The sequence below is a fragment of the Chelmon rostratus genome, chromosome 19 (assembly GCF_017976325.1).
Source record: "Chelmon rostratus isolate fCheRos1 chromosome 19, fCheRos1.pri, whole genome shotgun sequence".
NCBI classification, from domain to species: Eukaryota; Metazoa; Chordata; class Actinopteri; order Chaetodontiformes; family Chaetodontidae; genus Chelmon; species Chelmon rostratus.
The window spans coordinates 10,455,024-10,481,915 of record NC_055676.1 but is presented as its reverse complement, the minus strand read 5'-3'; the positions used below and the strand labels follow the sequence as shown (position 1 = coordinate 10,481,915).

General features: G+C 40.6%; 1 protein-coding gene across 1 annotated transcript; it reads right to left on the bottom strand.

Moving 5' to 3' along the window:
* Positions 1 to 297: 297 nt before the first annotated feature.
* On the bottom strand, positions 298 to 26,892 carry atp2a2b (ATPase sarcoplasmic/endoplasmic reticulum Ca2+ transporting 2b). Its single transcript, XM_041959536.1, has 23 exons — positions 26,274 to 26,892; positions 25,920 to 25,937; positions 25,714 to 25,796; positions 23,413 to 23,517; positions 20,218 to 20,356; positions 11,872 to 11,952; positions 11,044 to 11,129; positions 10,481 to 10,636; positions 10,188 to 10,329; positions 9,732 to 9,898; positions 6,142 to 6,230; positions 5,802 to 5,904; positions 5,534 to 5,665; positions 5,265 to 5,384; positions 4,739 to 4,957; positions 4,465 to 4,588; positions 4,065 to 4,276; positions 3,694 to 3,914; positions 3,366 to 3,568; positions 2,923 to 3,008; positions 2,671 to 2,804; positions 2,228 to 2,345; positions 298 to 2,043 (listed from the first exon to the last, which is right to left on the bottom strand). The coding sequence occupies exons 1-23, from the start codon at positions 26,389 to 26,391 to the stop codon at positions 1,771 to 1,773; spliced, it is 3,129 nt and encodes a 1,042-aa protein (XP_041815470.1). The 5' UTR covers positions 26,392 to 26,892; the 3' UTR covers positions 298 to 1,770.

Here is a 26,892-nt window from a genome sequence, read left to right as displayed (position 1 = left end):
CGAGCAAACCCAGGCTTCTACCCAAAAAACATGCTTTGGTCAGGGGAGGGTTGTTTTTTTTTGTTTTCCACATGTGGAAATTTCCATACAAAATAATACGAAAGTGGTCTAAGTGCAGTTGACTGTATGGGCTTGGATCCAACATGTATATATACACTACTATAAAGTACGGTAAGCCCAGCACAAACTAAGACCTCTAAATATTAAAGCCTGTAAGAGTCAAATATACACTAGATCTGTTTCTGTGTCATGAATATCTCCTGATCACCATGTTGTGCCAAGAAACTGAAGCATTCATATGTTTGAAATGAGTTGTATTCAAGTATTATGTGCACATACAAAAAACACTGGATATGAATTATGTCGATAACCATCGGCCTCAATCGTATTAAATAAAGACAGAAAACACTTTGATTCAAAGGGTTTATGAGTGTATTTTTTTCTTTGAAGTAAAAAACAACATTTTGGGTTCGCATTTGCAATCCAAGTTCATTTGGAGTACTTTCTGTGCAGTATTAGTATTTTTTTTCTTACGATTTTAATATTACTGTCCTTTGAATCAAACTCCATGGAGATGGTGATTAACGTACATCATCCCCACTCAGTTCTGTCTCCAAAGCAAAACACAAATAAAGTTAATGAATGTCAAAAATCAATACAAACAAAATATATCCTTAAAAATGTTAGAGGGAAGGAAAATTTTGTTCTGTTTTCTGCACAAGCAAATAGGGGCACACCTCAGATGTTACGCTTCAGCAAGACCGTTAAGGAAAAGCATCTAGAGATGAGGAAAAATAAATCTTTTTATCATATTGAGGTAGCTGTGCTCTGCCCAGTGCAGAAAAACTGGCTTATTTTCAAATCATGATACTAAAAAACAAAACAAAAAAAAACAAAAAAAAATATCCATGAAGTTATTTTATACTCTGACATGGAGGGGGACACATATAATTAAGTTAGAAATGAGAAACCACATAGAGTTCATGCTTGGTCACAGGACATGCGGCTTTTGTTTTTCAGGATTTTTTTCCCCCTCTTTTGTTAAAGCGGCGCATTCAAACGTTCACTCCCAAACCTTTCCCCTGTCCTCGTCCGCCGCACGGAGCTCGTCCTCTCTGAAAGAGTTCTGAGTTTATACTGAAGACACAATGGTAAACGTTAGGAAATAAATCAAGGCGGTATGTCTAAGCCACGGTGGTCAAAAATTTACAAAGCCTTAAAAAGAAAAAAAAAAAAAACAGGAAAAAGAAAAGTTGCATAAAATTCAATCTCTGTACAAATCAACGGATTTCTGATATCTTAATATTCTGTTCTTGAAGAGGGAGGCTAAACAAAACAATTTGCTGTAGTGACATAAGACAAATGATGTTCCCAAAATCATTAAAAATATAAGCCTTAAAGGCAATAATGACATTAAGAAAAAAAAAAATGGAAACAGTACATTTTCTTTCAAACCAGCATCAAAGTCCACAGCTACAGGAGTGATGGTCTTCTAACACTCATTCTGGAATCCTATCCCAACTCAAACCAGGTGACTTCTCAATGTTATCATCGTATATTATTTGTTACGTTTCATGTATTATAGTTGGTCCTTCTCATACACACATGGTAGGCACGCACAAGTACACACACTAACTCTACAAACACGCACACACGCTAGCTATGCACATGTAGGAAGGCAGAGAGGGAAGAGGGAGAGGAGAGAGGGAAGTGATGGTGGTGGGGGTGGGGGGAGGGGAAATGGAAAAGTCGAGGTTGTGCTCAAGTCAGTCAGGACCAGAACATGTCGGCCATGTTAGTGTCGGAGCTGTAGATCCAGAGGACCAAGGGGAGGGAAATGGCCACGAAGGGCCAGGAGATGCCCTCCATGCATGCAGGCAGGCAGCAGCCTTTGGAGCTGGCAGGCTTCTCCAGGTCTTTACCGGGCTCCAGGTAGTTCCTGGCGGCAAACTTGAGGAACTCGTCCAGTAGAATGACAGGCAGGGAGATCTTGAGCACCATCAGCCATTGTGTCAGGTTCAGGGGGGTGATCTGGAAGATGATCTGAAAAGAAGCACACAACACCGAGGTCAGACTGCAGCTCAGTCCACACATTGCAGCCGGCCGGATCACCATTTAATGACGGCACAATACATCTGTCTCGTATCACAACTACACTACTTTTGTTCTGCGTGCTCCTTCGGTTCACAGCGTCACATTCTATGCGTCAAGCGAAAAGAAATCTTACTGGAAGAGGCTCCACATAGAGGATGAGGAAGTGAAGGGACATGGAGAGGCAGATGGCTCCTAGCAGCCACACATTCTCCCAGGGAGGCATCCTCAGCAGGGACTGGTTCTCTGACACACTGAGCAACAAAGACAAATGGACAAGTTTGTTAAAAAGTCACTCATTGACCTCACAGCCAGTGCTTAGAAATACAGCAATGTATGTTTATCACCCCATACACAGCACAGAGTTTGTGTGTATGAAAGCTGAGATAAAGACCAGGATATAGATGTACAGACATTGAAAACTGCGAGTAAAACAACAGTTAGTCCTGCAATAAATACCTGTGGAAAAATCTAAAGATCTGGAGCTTAAAAAATGACTGAAAAGCAATCATGTCCAACAGGTCTGGCCTGCTTATCTACTGGTAGTAACAGCTGGGAAGACGCCTTGCTCAAACTAACCTGTTCAGGGCGTTGCACATCTCAATGGTGACCAGCACAGACAGGGCCATGGTCATAGGGTAAGGGGACTCAAACACCTTACAGTCCATATCCTGGAAGTCTGGATTCTCTGGACCACACTGCAGGAAGTGGCTCTATAACAATTGGTCGAAAAAAAGCCCCCACAGATTAAAGCCGACGGCAGATTGTATCACATTTGTGTGTTGAAGTGCTGAATTAGCCTGATAGAAGTTGTTTGGTTGTACTTCATACCAGCTGGTAGAAGGTGATCCTTGGACCATCCTCAGCAGCAACAAACCACCAGGCAGCAGCACCAACAGTGGCAGCGCCCACGTAACCTGGTGATGCAAACCAAAAAGACGTCAGTCATACAGTGACACGCATGGCTGGTAATTTAAATCCAAGACGATGGCGAACTGCGATTACATGTGAGTGTTTTCTCGTGCCATTAAATCTGCTCTCATATTGTGCTAATGTGGCAGACTTGAGCAAACCAACTGTAATCATGTGGTACTGCCAGGACATAAAACACCTGCTGATGGTTGATGCTTCCCATGGTTTTTGTTTTTTTTCCAGCACTTACAACAATAATAACAACAATAAATAAAAATAATATCGGCAAACATTTCTCATTAAATACCGATTCATATTTCTTTGCTGTTGAGTTCAGAGCGTCATATGCAGCAACCACTTACATCCAATGGCTAAATATCTGAAGAAGAGCCATCCAGAGATAAGGGGCTCGCGGGCGTTGCGTGGCGGCTTGCTCATGATGTCCAAATCTGGTGGGTTGAAGCCTAAAGCAGTGGCGGGCAAACCATCAGTCACCAGGTTGACCCAGAGCAGCTGGACAGGGATAAGGGCTTCGGGGAACCCCAGAGCTGCAGTCAGGAAGATGCTACGCACAAAAGAAGCACGATTATGATTGTGTGTGTGATGTTACAGTTCGATGTGTGTGGATTTCAGGGGGACTGAGTTGTACAGGGAATGGAGAGAGTCTTTGCATAAACCAGTCATCCTTACCAGACAACTTCGCCCACATTTGAAGAGATGAGGTATCTGATGAACTGCTTCATGTTGTTATAAATGGCTCTGCCTTCCTCGACTGCGGCTACAATGGTGGAAAAGTTGTCATCGGCCAGCACCATCTCAGAGGCCGTCTTGGCCACGGCTGTGCCGGAGCCCATGGCGATACCAATTTCAGCCTTCTTTAGAGCAGGAGCGTCGTTTACTCCATCACCAGTCTGAAGGAGAGTGAAAACCAGAGCAGGGAGTTGTTAAGGACGTCAAATTATTTCAAGAAAACTTTATTTTGTTATGGAGAATATTTTGTGTGGCTTTTTAAAATAGAATAAACTGGAGGCCTGTAATTTTTTATCAGTTTTTTTTCTTACCATAGCTGTGATCTCATCATAGGACTGTAGATACTCAACAATCTTGGATTTATGTGAAGGCTCAACACGGGCAAAGCAGCGGGCCTTGACCACAGCGTCTCTCTGTGCAGCAGGTGACAGATCGTCAAACTCTCGGCCAGTGAACGCCATGCTGGAAACATCATCGTCCTCTCCAAAAATACCAATACGTCTGCAGATGGCCACCGCTGTCCCTGCGATACAAATGAAAGCACATTTACTTCTAAAGGCTTCCTGCGATGCAAGTATATTGTAGTACTATATTTGACCCTTTTCCTTGTGTGTGTGTAGTAGTTGAGTGTTCTCTGTGGAAAAAAAAAGGAGTTATACTAATTTGAAAGTGAAATTTTCTCTTCAAGCTGATGTGTTTTTCTCTACGTACCCTTGTTGTCTCCAGTGATCATAATTACTCGGATGCCTGCAAGACGGCATAGTCTGATAGAGGCTGCCACCTCCGCCCTGGGAGGATCCAGCATGCCCACACAGCCAACAAATGTCAGATCAGTCTGAATGATGGAAGAAAAATACATGCAACATTCAGATTATTTTTCTTACAGTCACTTATTACTGTCAGACACTGACAGCCAACAATGTCACACCTTTAGAGGAACCCGGACACAAAAAGTGAGACCATGTTTATCTGTCCTGGCTCTCACCTCGTACTCAATAAAGCGGGTGGAGTCCTCCAGCACCAGGTCATCTTTGCTCATGAGGCTGTCTCGCGTGGCCAGAGCCAGACAGCGCAGGGTGTCCCTGCCAGTTCCATACTCCCTGATTACAGACATGAGCTTCTCCTTGATGCCAGGGGTCAAGGGCACCTTGCTGCTGCCTACACGGATGTGTGTGCACCTGTCAATCACTCCCTCCGGGGCACCCTGTGAGTAGGCACAGACAGGAGGATGATGAGGATGCAAAGCAAAACACAGAACAGTATCTTAGAGAAACATTTTCAGTCTGCAAAATGTTTCATTTTGCAACATTTGCAAGAAAGAAATATTCAAAACGTACATTATCCTTTCACGATAAAGACTTGCTATAACATAATCATTATAGCACTATCAACTTAATAAAAAAAAAAAAAGATCAACAATATCTGGTAAAACTAGTCATGTCATGTTTTTGTATGTCACATGCTCGATCAATTCAAACCCTACGATGCTTCTTAATCTGTCTATTTCTTACCTTTACAAACATCTTGCCAACAGAGGATCGGGCCTTATTAGGAGTGCAGTACACAGACATGGACTTCCTGTCTCTGGAAAATTCCAAGGTAAACTCCTTCTTCATCAGCTGCTTGATCACCTGAAGATATGTTAAAACATAAAAGCAATTGCCTTGAACAATTCATCTTTCTGCATTTAAGTTTGTTTCATCCTAATTCAATAAAGTATAGAAAAATGCTAAAACACAACTGCTACTGTAAGGACTTTGAAGATATGAAGTTTACATACAGAATTACAGGCGTTGGCTCGCTCAATCTTGGACAGGCCTTTAACATCTGTGTCAAAAACGTTCATCTTCTCCACCAGGCATGTGAGAGCAGTCTCTGTGGCTTCACCCACCTTCTCATACACACCTTTGGTCTGGACACACACATAGAAAATTGAAAATGCTTATGGTCAGTCTTCAACAGAAAATGTCACAACCAGCATGTAAGGCATTATCAACCAGGCCACATTTGGTCTTAAGTTTGACATGCAAAAAACATTCACTACTCACCTCATTATAATCCAATGAGGAATCATTACAGAGAGCACAGATAGAGGCCAGCTCCACCAAGGCATCATACTGGGAACATTTGACTGGTTTTCCATCATGGAACCTAAATAAAACACAGATGTAGACAGGATGCACAGAGTCAGTCAATCATGCAGAGTTCATGAAAAACAAGGTGGGAAAGGGTTTTGTTGAGAACCACATGGTGTAAATCAATAATACAAGCACAGTACATCAAAAAAAATGTCACCTTTGCTTAGAAGGATCGCTTCCAAGTGATATGAAGTGGATTTATTTTATTATGGATACATTATTTTCATCTGAAAGCAGACTGGATACTCACACTTCTCCATCCGGGGCATATGTGGAGCCAGTCACAGTGAATTCCTTTAATGAACAGTGATCACCCTCTGCCCGATCAATGATGAACATCTAGAAATACAAACATTGTTGCAGCAAACCATTAGTACAAAATACTCACACAAAACACCTGTTGACTGCGTGGCTTCTGACTTTCAACCACATTTTAAGTGCTACATCCATTCGATTATACGTTTAGGTCTAAATGGCCAACAGAGAGGGTGGACACTACATCCACCAGGTGGCAGCAGACTACCATCCACAGGAAAGACACCTTGAGTCTGCTTGAACAGAGAACAACAGAGTATAATAATGAAATGCTGAGCCAAAGCAGACACTGGGCACTCCGGTGGGGAGGGTCCATAAATGTCATCTTACAGCGAGGCAGACAGAGAATTCCTCTGTGTGCAGTCACCGTCCATGAATACACTGTATAAAAGTGAATTACGCTAAGGCGGAAAAAGTCTGATCTTGAGTATCCAAACCTTTGAGTAAGGACACTGGCTGTGTCTGGCTTCTTGAGAATGCTCAGCTGAGGACACTAGAACTGTGACCATCAAAGGTACGCATTCACTCATACACAACACGGTCTTACATAAAAAGTAATGCATTTGCACAAAATTGAGAGGGGCTGGACACAAATATACGAGAGACGAAAATAGAAATATCTGAATAAAATGATGAACTGGCAATATGGCTGCACTCCCCTCAGGCTACAAAAGACTACAAGACTACAAAAAGCAGTGATGTCAGTGGTGGTCTGACCCAAAACACAAGAGCAAGTCAGGAATTGAAAAGAAACAGTCACTGAGGCAACAAATTTTAGCACTGCTCTATTCGGACAGGGGTGGTTTGGGTGCTGCTGATGTATCATCACAAGCTTCTCTATCAAACAGTCAGGAATAGCATCCTGTGGTTACCAAAATGAGGCCCTCCAATATCACTAAACAGAATTTTGACTTTGAAATTGTGCAGGATGAGCAAGGCAAGAAGACATAGACAGGAGAGAGAATCTGTCAACACAAGGTCAGTTATGCAACTCTACTGCTGATTCTGCTGCAAGTGACTAACTACTGCATACTGATCAGCATGCTGCCTGAACAAGAAGGGGGAGGAGAGTGGAATGAGGAGGGGAAAAAAGGAGGAGAGAAACAGAAGACCAACAAGATAAAGGGCTAAGGAAAAGCACTGAGAAAGATGGAGCAATGGAGCAGGAGGGAGAAATTTGATGCACAAAAAAATTAATGGGAATAGGAAGAAACGAGCTGGAGAGCAACACTAAAGAGGAAATCAAACACATACTGCAGACCAAAATAGACAATAAACTGTAGAGTAGATAACAGCTCATATAGCCTGAAGTTATTCATGCTCATAAAGGGATGGGAAAATATACACACAACATGTACACAGGCAAAGATTAAATAAGATTCAGAAGTACAACTAAATCCTTCGTTATCTGTCATTAGCCATTCAAAGTTAGCAGTGCTCATTGCTCAATAAATCCCAACCATCAGCAAAAGGCTGTCAGGGTTGCTTTATTGCTCAGTAAAAAGTTTACTCGTGAAAAGTTCTCAGATGTCAGAAAAGTAGCCAGCTCTTGCTCTTTCCATGTATGGCAACGATTTTTAAATTCTATTTATTTTTGGACTTCTCTCCCATTCTTCCTCCAGTGTAAAATGACCAGGTCCCTATGCACTACAGACCTCATCACCGCTAACAGTGCCATTGCCCTGAGGAGGATACAGACAGCCATACACTGTGATCAGTAACTTGTGGTGCCAACACCATGTGTATGCCAAACACAGATTCACACAACAACTTGAATACTAATTGTTAGGTTCGTGACAATTTTTGGTACCTAAAACTTTGGTCAGGGCCCAGAGAAGGTTAAGAGACAAAGCTTTAAAGAGATGACTCACTCAGTTTAATCACTGGTCACTTAAGCTCCAAAGAGCCCACTGCCTCTTCTGCTTAAATATTATGGTGTGCCATGCCACTTACATTCCCCAAAGCAATCCCATTGTAAGGAACAAAAACAACACTAATTTCACTCACCCCATCTGCAATTAACTTTCAATCAACAAAGCTTAGTGAGACACATTGAGCATACCCTGTTACTGGGTGCTCATTTGTTATATTTTGCTGGCAGTGGTTTTAGCTTGCTAAGCATGGACTCATTATGACAGCGTTTTTGCAGAGTGATCTAAAGCAGTCCATACACCATTCAAGACTGAATTCCACCAGGCACGGCTGCCTTGCACTCCAGCCGTGATGCAGCTGCCAGAGCTAATCACGATCATTGTAGAAAATGCTCGTGAATTCACCAGAAGCACCACAGTGTGTTTCAGAAATGTTTAAGAAACTGTTCTCCGCTCTGCTCCAAGGATACTACGTGCCTAGTTCATGCTGCACAGAGCAGATCAAGCCAGGCAGAAGTCAGATACAGGAAAGGTATAAAGAATCCAGTCAACTTTCAAAATAAAGCACCATGTGCGGACTACTGATAATATATCAACAAATGAAAAAAAACAAAAACAAAAACACAGGCTATAGGCTGAGCCTTAACCTGTACCTACACAGGTATTTGTTAATACAGGGTTTTTCCTCCTTCATTCTCAAGTACAAACAAACAAAAAACCTGCCAGTAGTCCAGAACGGACGAGCTAAACACTGGCTCCAGAGAGTGCCATTCACTGCCACTGTAAGAGAGGGTGGTGAGGGGTCTGCAACCTCACCACTACATGCCACTAAATTCTACACACTGGACCTTAAAGTTGTTGAGGCTGTGAATTTATGTTCAACATCTTATTCTAATGCATTCTGAGGAGTTACACAGTCCACAGACTATAACATCCAAAATTAGCAGCCTAGTTTGGTCCCTTCAAAAATAATTTCAATCAAAAGCACAACTCAGCTCTCAATATTGATTGTGGTGTGTGTATGTATCACATTTATGAATAAATGCATGACATAGAATAAGCCTTAATAAACTGGTAAGGAGAGCTGGCTCTGTCCTGGACTGCCCTCTGAACACCACTGAGGATGTAGGTAAGAGGAGGATGTTAGCCAAGCTGACATCGATACATACATTTAATGTTTTGTATATTTTATTCTTCTGTGCAGTAGTAGTAACACATCTTTATTGTTATTTTTAATCTGAAGGCATCTTACACTGTTCTTTTTTTCCCCACAGCTACTGGGGCAATACACACTTTTTACACATTTTTTATATATTTTTTTCTACATTTTTTATTTTTCTGTTATATAGTCAAATTTCTGTTATATAGTCATATTTAATTTTTCTGTTATATAGTCATACATTTTTTGTATAATATGTACATATACTGTATATAGTCTACTTTTTATTTTGTTGTTTTTTTTTCGAATGTTCTCTACCTCTGCTGCTATTTTTCTTCCCACTACACATGCTGCTGTAATGTCCAAATTTCCCCGGCTGGGAATAAATATCTTTTTTTTATCTTATCTTATTCACAAAACAATCCACTACCAATCTTATGCTGATAGTAAAGGTTTCAGTTTACTTCTCTCTGTCACTGTTCACTCTTGTCTTACCCTGCACACAGACATCTGATTGGTGGTCAGCGTGCCAGTCTTGTCAGAGCAGATGACAGATGTACAGCCAAGGGTCTCCACAGAGGGCAAACTGCGGACAATGGCATTCTTCTTGGCCATGCGGCGTGTTCCTAGGGCCAGGCAAGTAGTGATGACAGCAGGGAGACCTGGAGAGAAATAGCAACAAAACCACGGAGGAAAAGAGGATGGATTAGACACACAGGAGAGGAGATAGCCGTTAACAGAAAGAAATGGTGACAGCTATTCATATTCATCTACTCAAGTGATGACAATACCACCCTTTGTCACTGTATCATGAAGCATTAGAAAAGATCCCGAAAGTAGGATTTTCGAACCAACTATTCCAGCAGTCTGTATAATCCCACATCGTTGGATCCTCTTAAAGAAACGTGCATGTCAAGGACATAGCTACACGTGTGAAGCTCTCCAGCTTACCCTCAGGGATAGCAGCAACGGCCAGAGCCACAGCAATCTTAAAGTAGTAGACAGCGCCTCGAATCCAAGAGCCTCCATGGACAGGATCATTGAAATGTCCAATATTGATGATCCACACAGCAATGCAGATCAGTGAAATAACCTTGAATTAAACAAAATTTAAATCTAAAGATCAGATTAACAGCAATCAGTTAATCATAACACACAGATATAGCAGAGGAATGAAACATTTCAATATACAAAAAGGCAAAAAATACAATGATGTGAGATAATAATGGAATTTAACAAATTACCTTGGACAGTTGCTGCCCAAACTCATCCAGTTTCTGCTGCAGTGGTGTGCGCTCCTGCTCTGTTGATGCCATCTCATCTCGGATTTTACCAATCTCTGTGTTGCCACCTGTGGCCACCACCACACCGACAGCCTTACCTGCTGCAATGTTGGTGCCCTGTGATGGAGGAGTAGTGAAATTCAGACATTAGAAAACAAAACATACGACACACTATGTTTCTAGGCATAGGGGTAAAAACTAGTTCAACGACTATTGAGAGACAGGCCACAAAGACACAGTGTCAACAAAACAGTGAATAGACACTTTAGCTGTTCAGACTTGCACTTTTACTACATGTTTTCTTGCATGTGCGAGACAGACAAAGTGAAGACACAGAAAGATAATTCAATATTTTCCAGAAGGGCGGTATTTCTCAAATAGATCAATGGATGTGATGAGGAATGGCGAGATAAAATACAATTAAGATAAGGAGGGGGGTGACAGCGAATCATTGTTGCCTTCATAGGTGTAGTCAAAAGGGAAAAGGTAAAAATACTGAAAAAAAGGTCTTGTGAGTCACTCACAGAAAAGAGCATGTTCTTCTTGTCCTGGTTGACAGCACGTGGGTCAGGCACCGGATCAGTGTGTTTGATCACAGACACAGACTCTCCTGCAAGGAAGAGGAAACAAAAGATATGAAAGGGAAGCAGTGAGAGAGTTTCTACAGGGGAGAGTAAAGTTTTAGTTGCAATGCTTGGTTGACACTTTGGGCAGATGCGTGGAAAAGGATTTGCAGCTGACTGAGCAGGCCTGACAATTACCAAATACTGCACTGCTACTGCCTTTCAAACTCCATATCTGATGTGTGCTTGCACAGTGTGTGTCTGTGCGTGTAATCAACTGTGCAAGGTCTCCACTGTTCTGTGTAAGGCAGGGAGCATTTGACAAGCAGTATGGCCATGAATGGGGAAGGGAAGAGAGGAAAAAAATAGCTGAAACACTAAAATATCCCATGGAATTTGCTACCAATTAAGGCAGCAGAGCAAGACAAGAGACTTAAGGACTTAATTCACATAAACCTCGTCTCTCGTGCATTATACATCCTTCAATATACTCCCATTCCAAACTTTTCCATCTACATCGCTGTCCAATTATCCATCCACTCACTCACTTCTTTTTGTTTTGGTATTGACTGAGCAGCCATGACAACAGGGTGTAATGAGGGCATGTGTGTAAAAAGGAGGAGGAAATTGCTTATTCTTGTTCTGTGTCTGGGTTTATCAAAAGAGGTGAGGTACCGTATGAGAAGAAGTATAATCAAGTACAACGGGTGAGGACACAGGGACACAAACATGAATCTGTAGAAGCTGACACAGACAGAAAGTGGTTAATCAATTTAGAAATGGTTTTACCTGTAAGAATTGATTGGTCTACCCTCAGAGTGGTTGACTTGATAGAAGACAGCCGAATGTCTGCAGGCACTTTATCGCCAACTGTGGACAGAAAAAACAAAGCACAGGAGACACTTAGTTACCTCTTCACAAATTAAAGGCATCTGTAAATAGCAATGACGACAGGTGGACGGATACTTTGTACAATATAAGTGATAAAAGATTTTCAGATTTGATGAAATAATGTATCCAGCCTTGTAAATCTCCTCCTTGTAAGACACGTCTAAAATTAGAGCATTTTATCAAAAGAAAGAGAGAAAATGTTTTAAATAAAATAAATAAACAAAGAACAGTGACCACCCACAGACACTAAAGCCGTGGAAATAAAATCAGCTGCCATGTTATCCCAACTCATGCTCCTTGGGAGTATTAAAATAATCAAACTCAAGTTATTAGTTGGAGAGAGGCTGAGGGGAAAGTCATGCATTCAAAAATTATTTATGTTCCACTCATCTACTCCACAGGACGCAAATAGATTACTGCTCATTCTTTCCACTAACACATGGCTTTAGCAATCCCCAGTAAAACTAATGTAAAATGTAAATATATACACCAAATTCCAAACAAGTGTTTCCTCTGCCGAAAGCAGATAAGTACCATTAAAGCCACTGATATTCATAAGCTTTGCTTAAAGGGCAAAAATCCAACAGTTTGACTCCTTTGTATTATTTCACATGTCGTTTGGGTCTGATCAGGGAAGATAAAAGGTGCTGAAAATTAACCTTTCAGCTTTATGGTTTGATTGACTTTGTTCTGCATTCAGACTCACATTTGAGTTTTCTTTTAGCTTACTGATACAATGTACTTCTATTGGATGGACCTGGAAATACAAACATGCAATACATTATCTCTTAAAAGGTCAGGTCCATGATGAACAAAACACATGAGAAACATTTTTTTTCAGGAGTCTGAAAAGTAAATTACAGTGCGTTAACTATTAGGTTCCCTGTACTATTAGAGAAAGACTGTGGGCCAACTAAGGGTCCCCATAACCAGCCTAAATTGATCACTGACATTTTAATGAAATTCTAAAGCAAAATGCCACTGTTGCATCAAAGTGAAATATTACTTCGAGCTTACAGTAAGAAATCACAAAGCTTGAAAGGGTGAAGGTAAAAGCAATATAAAGGATTGGCCCAGAGGCTCTTAAGAGATCCCTCTGTGGACAGTGCAGAGTGGTGACAGACATGTAAACCAACCCTTGGGCCTCTGCAGCGCCCTTCAGAGAGGAAGAGAGGGGGGATGGAGGAGAGGAGAGAATGGGAAGGAGGATTAGATGAGTCCTGCAAAACACACGTCCAAAAATGGGAAAACTATTTTGATCAGTTGCAAACGTGCTGCTGGATTTGGGGGAGGGGGAATGATAAAAACTTGTGTTTCAAGCAAGAAGAAACCGTTCTTCGTCATAGGAGTTGAAACAAAAACAGTGAGAAACAGAGTGTCCTTGCATGTAGAGACTGTTCACGAATTCCCACCATTCTTTGAGTGGGAATGGTTTGAGATTTAAGCCATGGATCGAGACTGAAGTGAGGAAATTCTATTCAAGAACTCAGTAACCAATAAAATGCATCACTGCAATGTTTCGCATCTTGCTTACACTATACCAATAACCCCCAAATCAATGTTATTACTGTTAATGCACTGTAACATGTGGTAATGCTGAGTCCATGGTGGGTAATAATGCTCCTGGACTGCACCAGACGCACTACCAAATTTGGTCCGCAACTTGACTAGAGGCCGTCAAAACCACTTCATCATCACCTGCCTTTAAATTAGATCCCTCTTAACAGACAGGGGATCGTGAAGGAGATGAACAAGCATAGCATGAGAGAGGACACAAGGGAGATGAGGAACTGCAGTAACTGGAAATATTCAAGACTCAAAGCCCTATGGGAAGGTTCCCACAAAAAGTCACTAATGAGAAAATCTTCATCTTTGAAGTAATAGACAAACACCCTGCTCTTTACTTTATGCCACATGACACTGGGCATAAGGACACAGCAGGTAGATTAGCCCACTTTCAGAGGCAATGACTACATTAACATGCACAAATTTTTTGCCTTTATTGCAAAAAAGACAATATTCCTGCTAAGTTCTTCACGTGGCTAATGAAAATGAATATTTCACTAATATTCTCATTTATATGAGTACATATGCACAACCTCCCTCTTTCATTTGTTCAACCACCTTGTTATATTCATGCAGATCCAAAAATCTTTTGATATCCAATTCTTTCATAATGTTTAAAAGCAGGTGTGTTTCTCCTTCTGAAAAGAAATGTGGGCTTTTCATTTGTGTATGTATCTTTACACCAGCCTTGCAAACTGCTGGCTAGTTGGTTTGATGAAAATGCACGAAGCTGACTGTAAACAGGCATGAGGCCGTTTGTCCCAAACTGCAGTTAAAACCCAAAATGAGACACATATTCTGAAAGTGCTATACAGGTATCCAGAGAATGCTCCTAAAACCCAATAATATGTTGCAATTGGAAAGCACTCATTTGGAATTAGGCCTAATTTGGAAAAAAAAAAACAACCGGAATATTGCATTTGCATAAAAATCTGGAATATTGTCATATTTGGAATAACAGTGGAATATTAGTGTGCATGTAAACGTAGTCAATGAGGATAGTTGGCAACAAGACACATTATAAGATCCATTCATTATTAAGGCCCTACAAATTAAACCCTCATCAATAACAAACAGGTATGTTGGTAATCTTCATTTTCACAAATGTGTGTTATTGAGTACTATGATGACAAACCTATTTCTCAAATCTTGCAATAGCCAATAATAATCAGATATGCATGAGTTGTAATTCTCAATGTCTCTAAAATTGCCTGCATTGTTTATTAATGTTATTACAAGTCATCTGGCACACAATAAATAGTAATTTTGATTTTTCTACAGGAATTTGCTGCTGTTACCCTAAATTTGCAGTTGTTTCAACTGAAGAGTGAAATTATCTTTCCTTTCATCTCACATCACATGCTCCTTTTTTAGTTCTTATTATTCTGGGAAAGAGTAGACAGCTGGGGACCTTTCTTTCTCCCATGTGAACAAAGGATTTTATCTGCTCCCTAGAGTAAGGGACAAATGTCAGTCTACATACACTTGAGTGATAACACATCCATCAGCCCCAAGTTGTTTTCATACCCTATTCTGGGTTTGTATCCCCTCCTTTACTCCTTCATACGAACCATGGTTGACACCTTTATCCCATGGGACTGACAGTCTAAGCCTTGACTGTTCTGATAAATATTACAAAATGTTGCAGTCAACAACCACACCAACATAAAAAAGTCTTCTGAATTTGAGTTGTAGTGTAGCAGCGATCCCCTACTAACGCCCAGGCACGGTGGCCCACCTCCTCCGTACTCAATGATGTTGTGCTGTCTACGTGCCTAACCCTAACCCTTACCTTAACCCATGTCATCACCCTGTATATCATGGGGACTTGCATTTTGTCCCCACAAGTAAGGCAAGTCCCTACAATGTGACTGTGTAAACAGACACACATTATAACACTAGTGGTGATTGCAACAGTTGATGCTCAGTAACCAGAGAGGATGCAGATCTCATTTTACAGACATTAAATGCGTTTTTGTTGAAGCTGCCTATCATCAACAACCAATATGGGAAGACTTGTAAAATATGAGTCCCTTCACGTAAACTATTTGTTTGGCAGTCAACCTGGGACAAAAACTGTACAGATTACACAGCATGGGTCATTGGGGGGGGGGCTTGAGGGGCTTGTATATGTTTTCTCCCAGTGACTGGGGCTCCTTGATATGCAAGCACGTAGGCTTGGAGCCTCCAGGGAACCTCATGAGGTCCTCCAGTCCTCAAGGGACTCTTCCACTCCTCTCATGAATAGAAAAAAAATCACATGACCAAACCTTAACATACACAAACATGCATAACACTGTATTTCATATAATTACTGCGTGTTTCTATAATGGGGTAATACCATGAACTTGTGAGCAGCAAAGTTAAAGAGCCTAGAGTGTGGACAAGTGGAAGAGGCAGTCAGCAGTGGACCAACAGAAACAATAGCTCTGATGATGACAATAGACAGGCTACCCTACACTCTTAAACGTGAGAGGAAATCTGGCCATGTGGTCATCTGGAGCACAAATTATTTATCACACTGAATCTGTAACATTTCTAAACCTGTCTTGCTGTCTGCTCCCTCCCAGGGCAGGAAAATGTTAAAGGTGAATACTACCCTCAGACTGTGCGTAAGATTAAACCACAAACCAGGAAGCACAAGGATGATCAATCTCATATATAATACACATCTGCGTTACATACAGCTAGCAAGAAGGAATCAGGGGAGAGAAAGAAAGTGATACAGAAAGAACATTGTATTCCATTGTATGCACAGGACATTGTGCCTATTAGGGTCAATGCCGTCACTTTGGCAAGTAAAAACCTCCTGTCCAATAAAGAATTGCAAGGAAAAACAAAAGAGTCCAAAGAAGCAAAGGATTGTCACTGTTGCCTTAGTAGAGTGCTGGCACTAAATAAAGCCAATAGACTCACTTGGGGTTTTTAATGAAACCTTGCAATACTTAGGAGTCCAAACAGGGCATGATTGGCTCAAATGGGGGACAGTGAGTCAAGATGTCAGCAACACAAGCAAGAAACTGCAGGCATAACTGAAGATAATCAGGTAATCAAGCTAAGAGCCCTCTTTGTAAATTGAGGCAATGTGGAAACGATGGGAAAATCCCAACCCAATTTTTAGCTTTTGCGAGCACCTTTAGTGCACAAAGAGGTTCACTCTAACCAGGATACCTTACTGTCCTACAACTTAACTTATTATGCTCCTGCATGGTTAGTTATGTAAAGCAACCCTTTCTAACATTAAATACTCGGATAGTTTTGTATTGAATTATGAAAATATGAACAAAATGTTGATGGAAGGCACACTTAAAGTAACAAAGGATAACATACACTGATGGAGGGTGCTGAAATAAGCACATTATAAACACAAAGCAAGACACAATCACAAAAATTCACATACTCAGCACACAGATCTTCTACCCACTTAACAACAATTGCTCTGATGGAGCATCTGAGCTTTTGTGGGAAAATTACAACAGCTCTAGGTCTAAAAGTACTTGAGGGATTAAAAAAAACATATGCCTGGTCTGACAAGACACTTTGCAGCCTGGCATTATACATCATCAACCCTCATGCTGCAGTTGGATGGTTGAGTAGTTGGTGCCACTTTCGCTATTGATACAAACATACACATATAGCTCTTTGGCTAAATAACGCAACTATGGCAGCTTTTCTAGCTCATTTCACTCAGTGAGATATCCATACTGTGCAACTTAAACATGTTAAAATCTGTTTTATTTCTTTTTAATTCAAGATGGCGGTTCCTCAGTACTTAGGGTTAGTGTTGTGTGTGGGTGTGGTTGGGGTGGGTGGGTTCTTTATTTTCTTTATCTTTGATTGTAAAGCACTTTGTGCTACATTAGTTATTATTATGCCCCACCACAATACTATCAACTGTTACCAATGAACCTGCTTGTTGAGCATTACAACTTTTCCAGTCTTTTGTTGCTCCTGTCTCAACTTGTTTGACATGTGTTGCTGGCATCAAATTCAGAATAAGCTAATATTTACAAGGAATTCTTGAGAATGTATTTAAATGAAATAATTAAGAAACCAAAATATGTTGAATGCAAAAAAAAAATAAAATAAAACACCTTATCTTGAGCAGATGTAGACTGCCAAAAATATAGCTGTCCCATAGGACATGTTAGTTTTATTTTTAGCTTATTTTGCCAAGCATAAGTCAACCGTTAAGTGCTTTACATCTGTTTTTACTTAAGATGAAAGTACTTGTGCTAGCTGAGTCTGAGGTCAGATGACATATGAGTCAGCACACCAATGATGCTGCAATGTTACACCATGCTCCAGTAAAGCTTTGTCATGTTAGGCAGGCTTCCTCCATTAAATGAGGTTGTTTTTATAGGCCATTTCATTTTGCTCTATCATTACTATACAGTAGTTTGTGACACTCAACTATACTTGAGTGCTAGCTCCAATATTGTAAATACTATATACAGACATTGGTGTTTTGTAACTTGTGGAGTAGAACAAGCATAAAGGGAGTCCAACCTTCACTTTCAGTGATCAATAAGCAGACACTGGTCATACACTTGTATCTCTTGTTTTATGGTAGCTTGTATCTGTCATTCACTGTCATTTGTAAGAGGCAAGTAAGATGTAATTTCATATGATGTTCCAGAAAATTTCCCTAGCTGTGCAGCGGCAGCAGCAGTTAAAGGCTAGTCACAATAAGTAGTATGAGAATATACTCAATAATTTTAGCCAGTAAGACTGAAATAGTTAATCCTTTCAAGTACAAATTTGTTACAGAGCATTGACTCTGTGAATCACGGGAACCTCAATGAGCAACCCTTTCTTTTAGCTTCTGACAAGATTATAAGCGGACAGTCAAGAAAATGTATCTGTGACAATACTTCACTAACCTTTGCTTTAGGACAAGGAAAAATATTTCATGGGAAACTACATAATTAACAGAACCAGAGAAAAAAAATGAAAGAAGACAAAAGAAACACAAGAACAAAGATAAGATACAAAATAGGCCCACTGAGAGAGAGAAAACAAGAGAAATGTGGAGCAGTGACGCAAAAGGCATAAACATATGTGGCCCTATCCAAGTTGAGGTTAGCCAAGAAAAGAAGATGTTGAGGAACAGATTGGACCTCTGCTCTTATGTTGCGTAACTGCTTTACTTACTTGGTACTACCATTATTTTGAAATTGTCAGGGGGGCTGAACAGGATGAGGGATCAGCTGTGTGTGTGTGTGGTTGTGTGTAAAACTGTAAAGGAGACATCATAACACTGATGTTTACAGAACAGATGACCAATGTTATCTGTACATCTTACAGTCAACAACAGCATCTGTGTGTTGATTTACAGCTATCAATTCATTACTTATTACATATAAATCACCAGTACTAAGCAGATATGCTACACATCGTTGACTGAACAGAAACAAACAGAAAACGTTGTTTAATCATTTGAAAATGTAATCAGGCTTGAATAGAGAGCAATATTTGCAGCTACAGTTTTAATACAAATAACCAGAAACTTAAACACTAGTCAGGGGGCCCATTCAAAATTAGCTTAACAAGATACCAATACTACTGCTATCAAAACTGGCAAAAAATGATATTCGATTATTCCTTCTAAAAAACCACATAGGGTCAAACCATTTGAATAGCTATTTTTGTGCATTATGTCCATAAGAGGGCAAACCATACAACGAGAGACATGCTGATTGTATATTATTTTGACATAAAAACGTCTTTTAAAAGATCTACATACCAACACATCACAAAATAATAAAATAACATCCTATACGTGCTGTTGAATTATTTTGCTGGTTTCAGCAATCAGTGACAGTGACATGTCACAGATTTTCTGGTCACATATTAGCTTATTATGGACTCTATTTTCCCATGATTTTGTGTCCAGTTGAGTAACAGAGACAACAAAATAGGCTACAATGTAATCCCTCTGGGCATTTGCACATGGTCAATGTATGTCCAATACGTTTTTTGCCAATGACAGGCTCAGATTGTTATTCTGAGTATCTGACAACATTATGGACAGGATCCCTACAGAGATAGACCTTTTTGCTAAAGAGTGAGATCTGTTTTGTTTAACCAGACACAGTTGGTATGTCGCTCTAACCACTTTGACCCACATGCAGATTATCTCTTGTGTGCAACTTATGAATGTCTTAACTCCTATGAACTACACTACATATGGAAAGGTCAAAGAAAAATGGCAAAAAGAAAAAGATTCTAGGTTATAATCCATAATAATCCAGAATTTTAATTATACTGAGTATCTTTTGAATATGCCTGAGTCTTGTTGTTGACCTACCTTTCTTCTGTCATGATGACTTACAAGCAAGCAAGAGTGTTCAGAGTAGAATGCATCCTGTCTCAATGCATGCCTAGAGCTTTTGTGCTCAGCATGTTGCTGCAGTCTTCTCAACCCGGGGGGTGCACAAACAAACAGGACCACCTTGTTTCCACTCTTTCCTTTTTTCAGATTTGACAAAGCAATCTCTCATGTTCTTCCACACCCTCCTACAAAATGTCTCTTCCTTTCCCAGTTTGTCCATGACTTTAAGGCCATTTGACTGTCCTCGTGGTCACTCAGCAAATGTTCAGCCAGTCTACCTTCAAACTCACACATCCTCTCTGCTACACTACACTGAGCATAAACAAAGCTTTATTGCATCTTACCTGCCACTTCAACGATGTCCCCAGGAACAATGTCCCTGGCCTTGATCCTCTGGACACTCTTCCTATCCTGGCGGTACACCTTCCCCATCTCTGGCTCGTACTCCTTAAGAGCTTCAATGGCGTTTTCTGCATTTCGCTCCTGAACAGTAGAAATCCAGTTAGAGCACTGTTATTCGAAATGGACAGATGAGACTCTGACCTTTACATAAGTGAAGCCAAAAACAAAGAATTATATAAAGACTGGGATTTGGCTGGAACAAAGTGGAGACAAAGCTTTTGCCTGGGTCACATGGTTTTCTTTTCAGATATGAATCAATAAGTCTTAGAGTTAGCCTAATGGTTGGACTTTTCTAAACCAAAAATATGTTAAAGTACCAATACAACTACAAAGACATCCATACTTCAGTTCCCCCAAATGTTCCCTTCTTGCCTGCTCAGTTCCTTCCTAATCATTCTTCACTTGCACTTTTTTGTTAGTGCTGACTTTACCTTGTCTGACTGATTGCTCTCAGATTGGACAGTTTTAGTGGCAGCCCCAACCTGGCTGGCAGGCAGGCAGCTCTCAAAGAGACATGGCAAGACAGGGCACACAACCCCAAGACATTCAGGTCTTTTATAAGGGATAGCAACACGGACACCAAGCCATTAAAATGGCTGCCAGTAAAGGTGAGGGTTTACAATGTCAAAGGAAGCTACGAAGGGCATACAAAACACAGGCTGCTTTGAATTCAGAGGAAAACTATCGTAATTTCAAACCAGGTAGGGACATATGAATAAGAACAGAAAAAGCAGCAGTTTCAACCTTCTCCACTTCTAAATCATTCATAGAGGCTGTCTTTGCATAAACAAAGGCCAACAACCAGCCATTTAACAACTCCCCATTTATACAAGCCTCAACAGAGCCTTCAATGAGCCATTCATTTACAATACAATCCAGCAGAGACCCACCCAACCTTCCTAAGTGTCTTCTCTGATTAAGTATACTGTGATTTACAATAATGGGGATTGTTCTTCAAATGATTTATTAAACATTTATCTCAGGAGACACTTGCTCAAGCAGTAACACTTCTGATCTATGGCAAGGAAAATCGCCTTAAGCAAGACCTACAACCACTAACCTTTAACGCTTACCTCAAGGGGAGAAATTATTTTTTCTGTACATATCAACCACAGATCATGTTTCAGGGGTTCCCCAGATATCTATAAATCTGTATGGGACACACAAGGTCTTTTTCAATGTGTGTGTGAAACAAGAATCTGGAGAAAAATCTTAGCGACGTAGGTTTCAACTGTCTGTTATTCTTACATAAACTTCTAACACAGCAACAGAGGAAAAACAGGGATACATGGAACAACAGAAAACATCTAAAGGTAGGTATTACCTAATACCAGGTAATAAAAGGCAGGTATCAGGCAAATGACACATGGCTACTTGAGAGATGCCATTCAATGATTTGATTAATTAGCTTGACAGATGTGGTACTGAGTGACTTATTGTTGGGATGCTCCATGTGGGATATCTCATGTCAATTAAATCTGCCTGAGCTGTTTTTTTCGGTGCATTAATCCAACACTATTAGCCCATCTATTATTACTGACTCCAGGGTAACATACTGTTTTCTGGGCCATTCTCAATTTGATCAGAAAGGGTGCCACTGGAAAAAAAGATAATTAGTTTTTCCTATGTGTCCAGATGAGTGCCTCCATCCACTGTTGCTGCCTTTGCTCCATGCCTATAATTAAGGTGTATGTTGACAAATCAATACTTTCTCTCAAAGGAACTGACACTGTAAATCCTGGGGGAATGCCAACTCGGAAGGCACATATAAAAAAAAGGCATAAAAATACCTCCTTACAGGCCCAATTTAAAAGAACTGCTTTACTTTTCTCACTTTACTCTTGACGACTAAATGTTGCCCTGCTCAGTGAAAGGGTAAGAGAAAGGGTAGGCTAATGAATGAGGACAAGAACGCAGTACATCAATAGACCTTTTCCATACTCATAGGCTGGCTTGGCTTGATTCTGTTTGACTCAGCGCTTCAGCCCAAGGAGGCAGGGATTTATATCTCCATTGCAACAGGGCTGCCCGCTTGAAGGTGTGTCTTTCACTGATGACACACTTGACTTGAGTCGAAATTCAAAAGCAGAGCCCTCTTTAGCGGTGTTTACTATTGCACTGTGCAAAGGTTGAGAGTAGTAGACAACTATCATCATGAATTTTCAGGCTGTTGTTATGATTTTTCTTGGCATCTACCACTTATTCCTAGAAAACAGAAACAGAGACAGAATAATTGAGACAGATGAAGTATCTGCTATGTCTGGCAGCAGCAGTGGAGGCTATTTAAACACGTCGCTGAGCCATCCCTGATGCCCATCTGATGTCACTGCAACCTGCCTGGAGATGGTCAGGCGTGCTGTGACCTGACTCCAGAGATGGTCTATCTCAGTCACCACTCAGCAGAACTCGGTGCATTTAAACTGGTAATGGAAATGCAAATCAACATGCCGTAGTTTGACTCGGCCTGGCCAAAGTGCCAATGGAAAAGCCCTGGGAACGAGGAGGAAGACTGAGACAAGAAGACATGTGTGAGATTGGTGTGTTTTTACCCTGAGGGTCTGATAGGATGTGTGCTGTATCCTTGGACTGAATGGGTAATGTTATATATTTTTAATTTGTCTTTCATGATAAAAATGTAATAATAAACGTTTCTATTCCATATTTTGTTACATTGCATTAGGTTCCTCCTTCAGCAAGATTCCTATTCAGTTTGTACCCTTCCAACATACATCTGGTGACAACTATCAAAGTGGATAAAAACTCTGCAGAGATGTACTTTTTCCTTCTGTAATATTATTTTTATAATAAGTTTGCAATGAAGAACAACTGGCACGGCAGGGTCAGGTAGCAAAATTCCATCGCTCCTCATGTCCTCAGCTTTACAGTGACAGACACCATCTCAATCCTGTTTCGCAGATTTGGACAAAACTTCCTGTGAAAAGTTAAAAAGTTCCTAAGCAATGCTCACCTAACTATCCACTGTTAGGGTTATCATTTTAAACTGGCAAAAAGGAGCCATTGTCTCCACTCAGGCCAACTATTCACCGGTATTCATAACAGTATATAAACATATGGCTCAAGAAGACAAGTTTTTAATAGCCCATACTAAGGTAGATTTGTAAAGGTATTGTGTTTACCTGCCAGACTCCTACAATAGCATTTGCTATGAGAATAAGTAGAATAACAAAAGGCTCCACAAAGGCTGTAACGGTTTCTTCTCCCTCTTCAAACCAGGCCAGCACCTACAATTAAAAAACAAAAGAGAGAGAAAAAGACATTAGCAATAATTAAATACACTACAAATAACAATTGATACCAAAGTAAGAGACCACTGAATCCCTGACGAAATAACATTAACTGCATCCCCAAAGAAACTCGAGAAACTGATGCTCCTGCATGCTGGATAACAACACCAGTGTGGCTCTGTTTCCAGTGTGCAGTATTTTCAAATATATTGTTGCTATGAGGCCTTGCTATTAATTTGCTAGACAGAGAAAATTATCAGATTACCAATTAACAGATATATTTTTCATGTTCTGTAGATATCTTTCAGATTTTTTAGCACACATATCTATTTTATATTTGGGATTCTTGACTTTTGCAGGACTGGTTTTGCAGGATTTTTTTTCCTTTTTTTTTAACTATGTTTAATGTTATGTACCAAAATACAAAGAAAATTCCTTGTATGTGAAAACCTACTTGCGGCAATAAAACCAATTCTGATTCTAATCAGGCTCGTTTTAGGATTCCTTCCCAGTCTTTTCCATGCACCTCCTAGTCGGAAAAGTTGTACCAGCACCCTGCTTTGACTTTCACACATTTGGCACAATGATTTAAACTTTTAAGTATCTAACAATCGTTTTATAATTCATAATACATAGTAAGACAGCTTCTGCCAATATTGCAGAAACTAGGCCAAGTGTGTTAGAAAATTATGTCAGACAGACGAAGTACGTAGCAACCACTTTTTCCTCTTTTAGAATCTGTGCCAGGAGTGAAGAGTGTCAAACGAAATACCAACCCCTCTGTATTTTTTATTCCAACCTATTTAAGTATGGCCAATTAAATGTCTAATTCAATTCTAAGTGTCTATCAAACAATGCTGTACCTTTCAGCTCCTCAGCGACTCAACATGAAGTCGAAGAACTGTTTGTGTGTAACATTGTCTTTTCAGTGTTTTCATGCTAAAAAAAAAGTTTAAAAGTCTCTGCATGTGCTTGTGTGATTGAGAACAAGCTGCGCACTACAGTCAGTGATTTATAAGCTTTGTAGCCATAGCTGGCTGTCATCGCCGTGCCTTGGTGACGGATGATATTCTCAGCCAGTTGGCCAACAGCCAATCCTCATAGACTCAGGCCCTCACGATAGCTAACCTAACACTGTCACATAAACTACACTGGGATTGCCACTCACTGGTGACAAAAACACAAGCATCCACAAGTTTAGTCTGCATTTAAGGAACTGTCACATTGTATTCATGATAAAAACATGAGCACTGGACAGCAAAGTAATGCTGAGAGTTCAAGTCATTGCAACAGTGTGATGGGTTGTTAACGCCAGGAAATTCAATCATCAGAGAGGGACATGTGGACTTCTCAGGTGTCCATCACTTTCACTCTTTAACAGCCAAACAAAAAGCACACTGCTCATTCCAACAACTTGCCACGTAATCATGAAGTGACATAACTATCTGTTCCCACATTAACAATGTGTCACTGCTTTTGGACTTCTTGATTATCGATGTGTTAACATAATCTCTCTGCAACAACAGGCTCAAAATGGCTGCAATGACTTATGATTTAATTCAAGTGGAAAAGCACGTATGCACTGACAAATACCTTAAGACAGAATCATGAAAAAAGGGTCATCTGGTTTGTCTTACCAGACAGATTCTGGGTGGCTTTCTAAGCCGCTAGAGCAACATTCTTGCTAAGTTGTGATCTGCGCTGAATCAATCAGAAAATGGCTATATACACTTTGTATGATGACAGAACTATACAGATAAAATAAAAAACCCACTGAACTGATCACTGAAAAGGGTGAGAAGAAAGATGGAGATGAACAGAGGCAATGTTCAACTGGCAGAATGCCTTGTTTTACTACTTTGGCGTCCCCATATTCAGTCTTGGAGGAAATGAAACAGGCTCTCGTATATAAGAACTCACTGCTCTAACACTGAAACACTCAACCTTAGCTCAAATTTATCCTGAGCTGGGTGTTGAATGCGTCCCCTTATGAGTGACACAACCTGAGACTTTTACTACTACTAATCTTGATAACACAGTAAAGGAGATATAGCACTTCCCTGTACATAAGTGTGCAAGTCAAGTAAGAGCAACTAAATGAATTTTACTAAGACAGCTCTATCTGGTCCATACTGGTTGAATGAACTCTGGACAAATCACCTCTACAGCTAACAAAACACATGTTATACTTACAAAGGATATGCAGGCAGCGAGTAAAAGGATCCTCACAAGCAAATCTTCAAACTGTTCGACCACTAGTTCCCAAAGGGATTTACCTGGAACACAAAGTTGCATTAAAAAAAAGAATGCCAGTGCTTCCATTACATTAAAAATTAGGAATGACATATTCTAAAAATACACTGGTGACTTCTTGTATTTAGACACATTGCTCCACTCACCCTCCTCAGCTGGCAGTTCTGCAGGTCATTCCATTCAAACCGCAGACAAAAGAGACAGACGAACAGTTAGTTGAATGTCTACTTGATGTACAATATTAGCATATTGCTGGAGCAGTAGTGTAGCAAAATTACACAGATAAATGGTATAAAGGGGGCGATCTAATAGTTATTGCTTACAAAGTGAGTCACAGAAGTGATGCTTGACAGTATTTCAACATGCAGATAGTGACGTCAACGACCTCTCTTTATGTTCGGCATGTCGCCCGTCACTAACCGGGAGCCATGGGCCATACATGACACCGGGAGAGTATGGCTACTTGTTTTTGAACAAACCAATGCTAACCAGTTCCTTACCGTTTGGTCCATATCGTTCCCGTTGTTTCTTCACTTGCTCTAAACTCAGACCTGTGCTTTCATTCACGTTAAAAAAGCTATAAACTTCTTCAACCGTCTTTGTGTGTGCGTTGTCCATGGTGGACGGCCACTTGAGGACACCGCTTGTTTCGCCCTGTTGGTCCCGACCTCAACCTGTAACGGTTCTCTCCTCCTGTGATGTCACCCGGCACTTTAAACAAAAATGCTCTAAATATTAGAGCGGACCCTCGCGGTGTTGACTGTTACCGGTTAATTAGCTATGACACCGGACAACACGGCGTGCAGGTGCCTGGCGAGAGTGAACGAGTTAGCGGCTCCTGTGCTAGCGGAGAGCTAACAGGCTACAGCTAGCTAACTGTTGGGCTCCTTTGGCTCCGCTTGAATTCGCCGGCTGTGCTCCGCTAGCTTTCCTGTGAGACCTTGAACGAACAATTCATATCAACGTCGCAGTCCAAATGAGATATTTTCAGACCTTCTTCTTTTTTAAAAACAGCGAATTCCAGAATAAACCTGTCCAAATAGACGATTTACACATGTGGCTAAGTTGCAGCTCTGCTCCCTTCGTCCGTTCTGCCTGTGTGTTGCGGAATAACTAGCG

Bases quoted from the DNA above. Each gene is read 5' to 3' on its own strand.
- atp2a2b (XM_041959536.1), bottom strand. From the start codon at position 26,391: ATGGACAACGCACACACAAAGACGGTTGAAGAAGTTTATAGCTTTTTT. The intron at 23,518-25,713 runs GTAAGTATAACA...TTTTAATTGTAG, and splicing joins TCGCTGCCTGCATATCCTTT to GTGCTGGCCTGGTTTGAAGA. The intron at 4,277-4,464 runs GTACGTAGAGAA...TTTGTATCGCAG, and splicing joins GATCACTGGAGACAACAAGG to GGACAGCGGTGGCCATCTGC.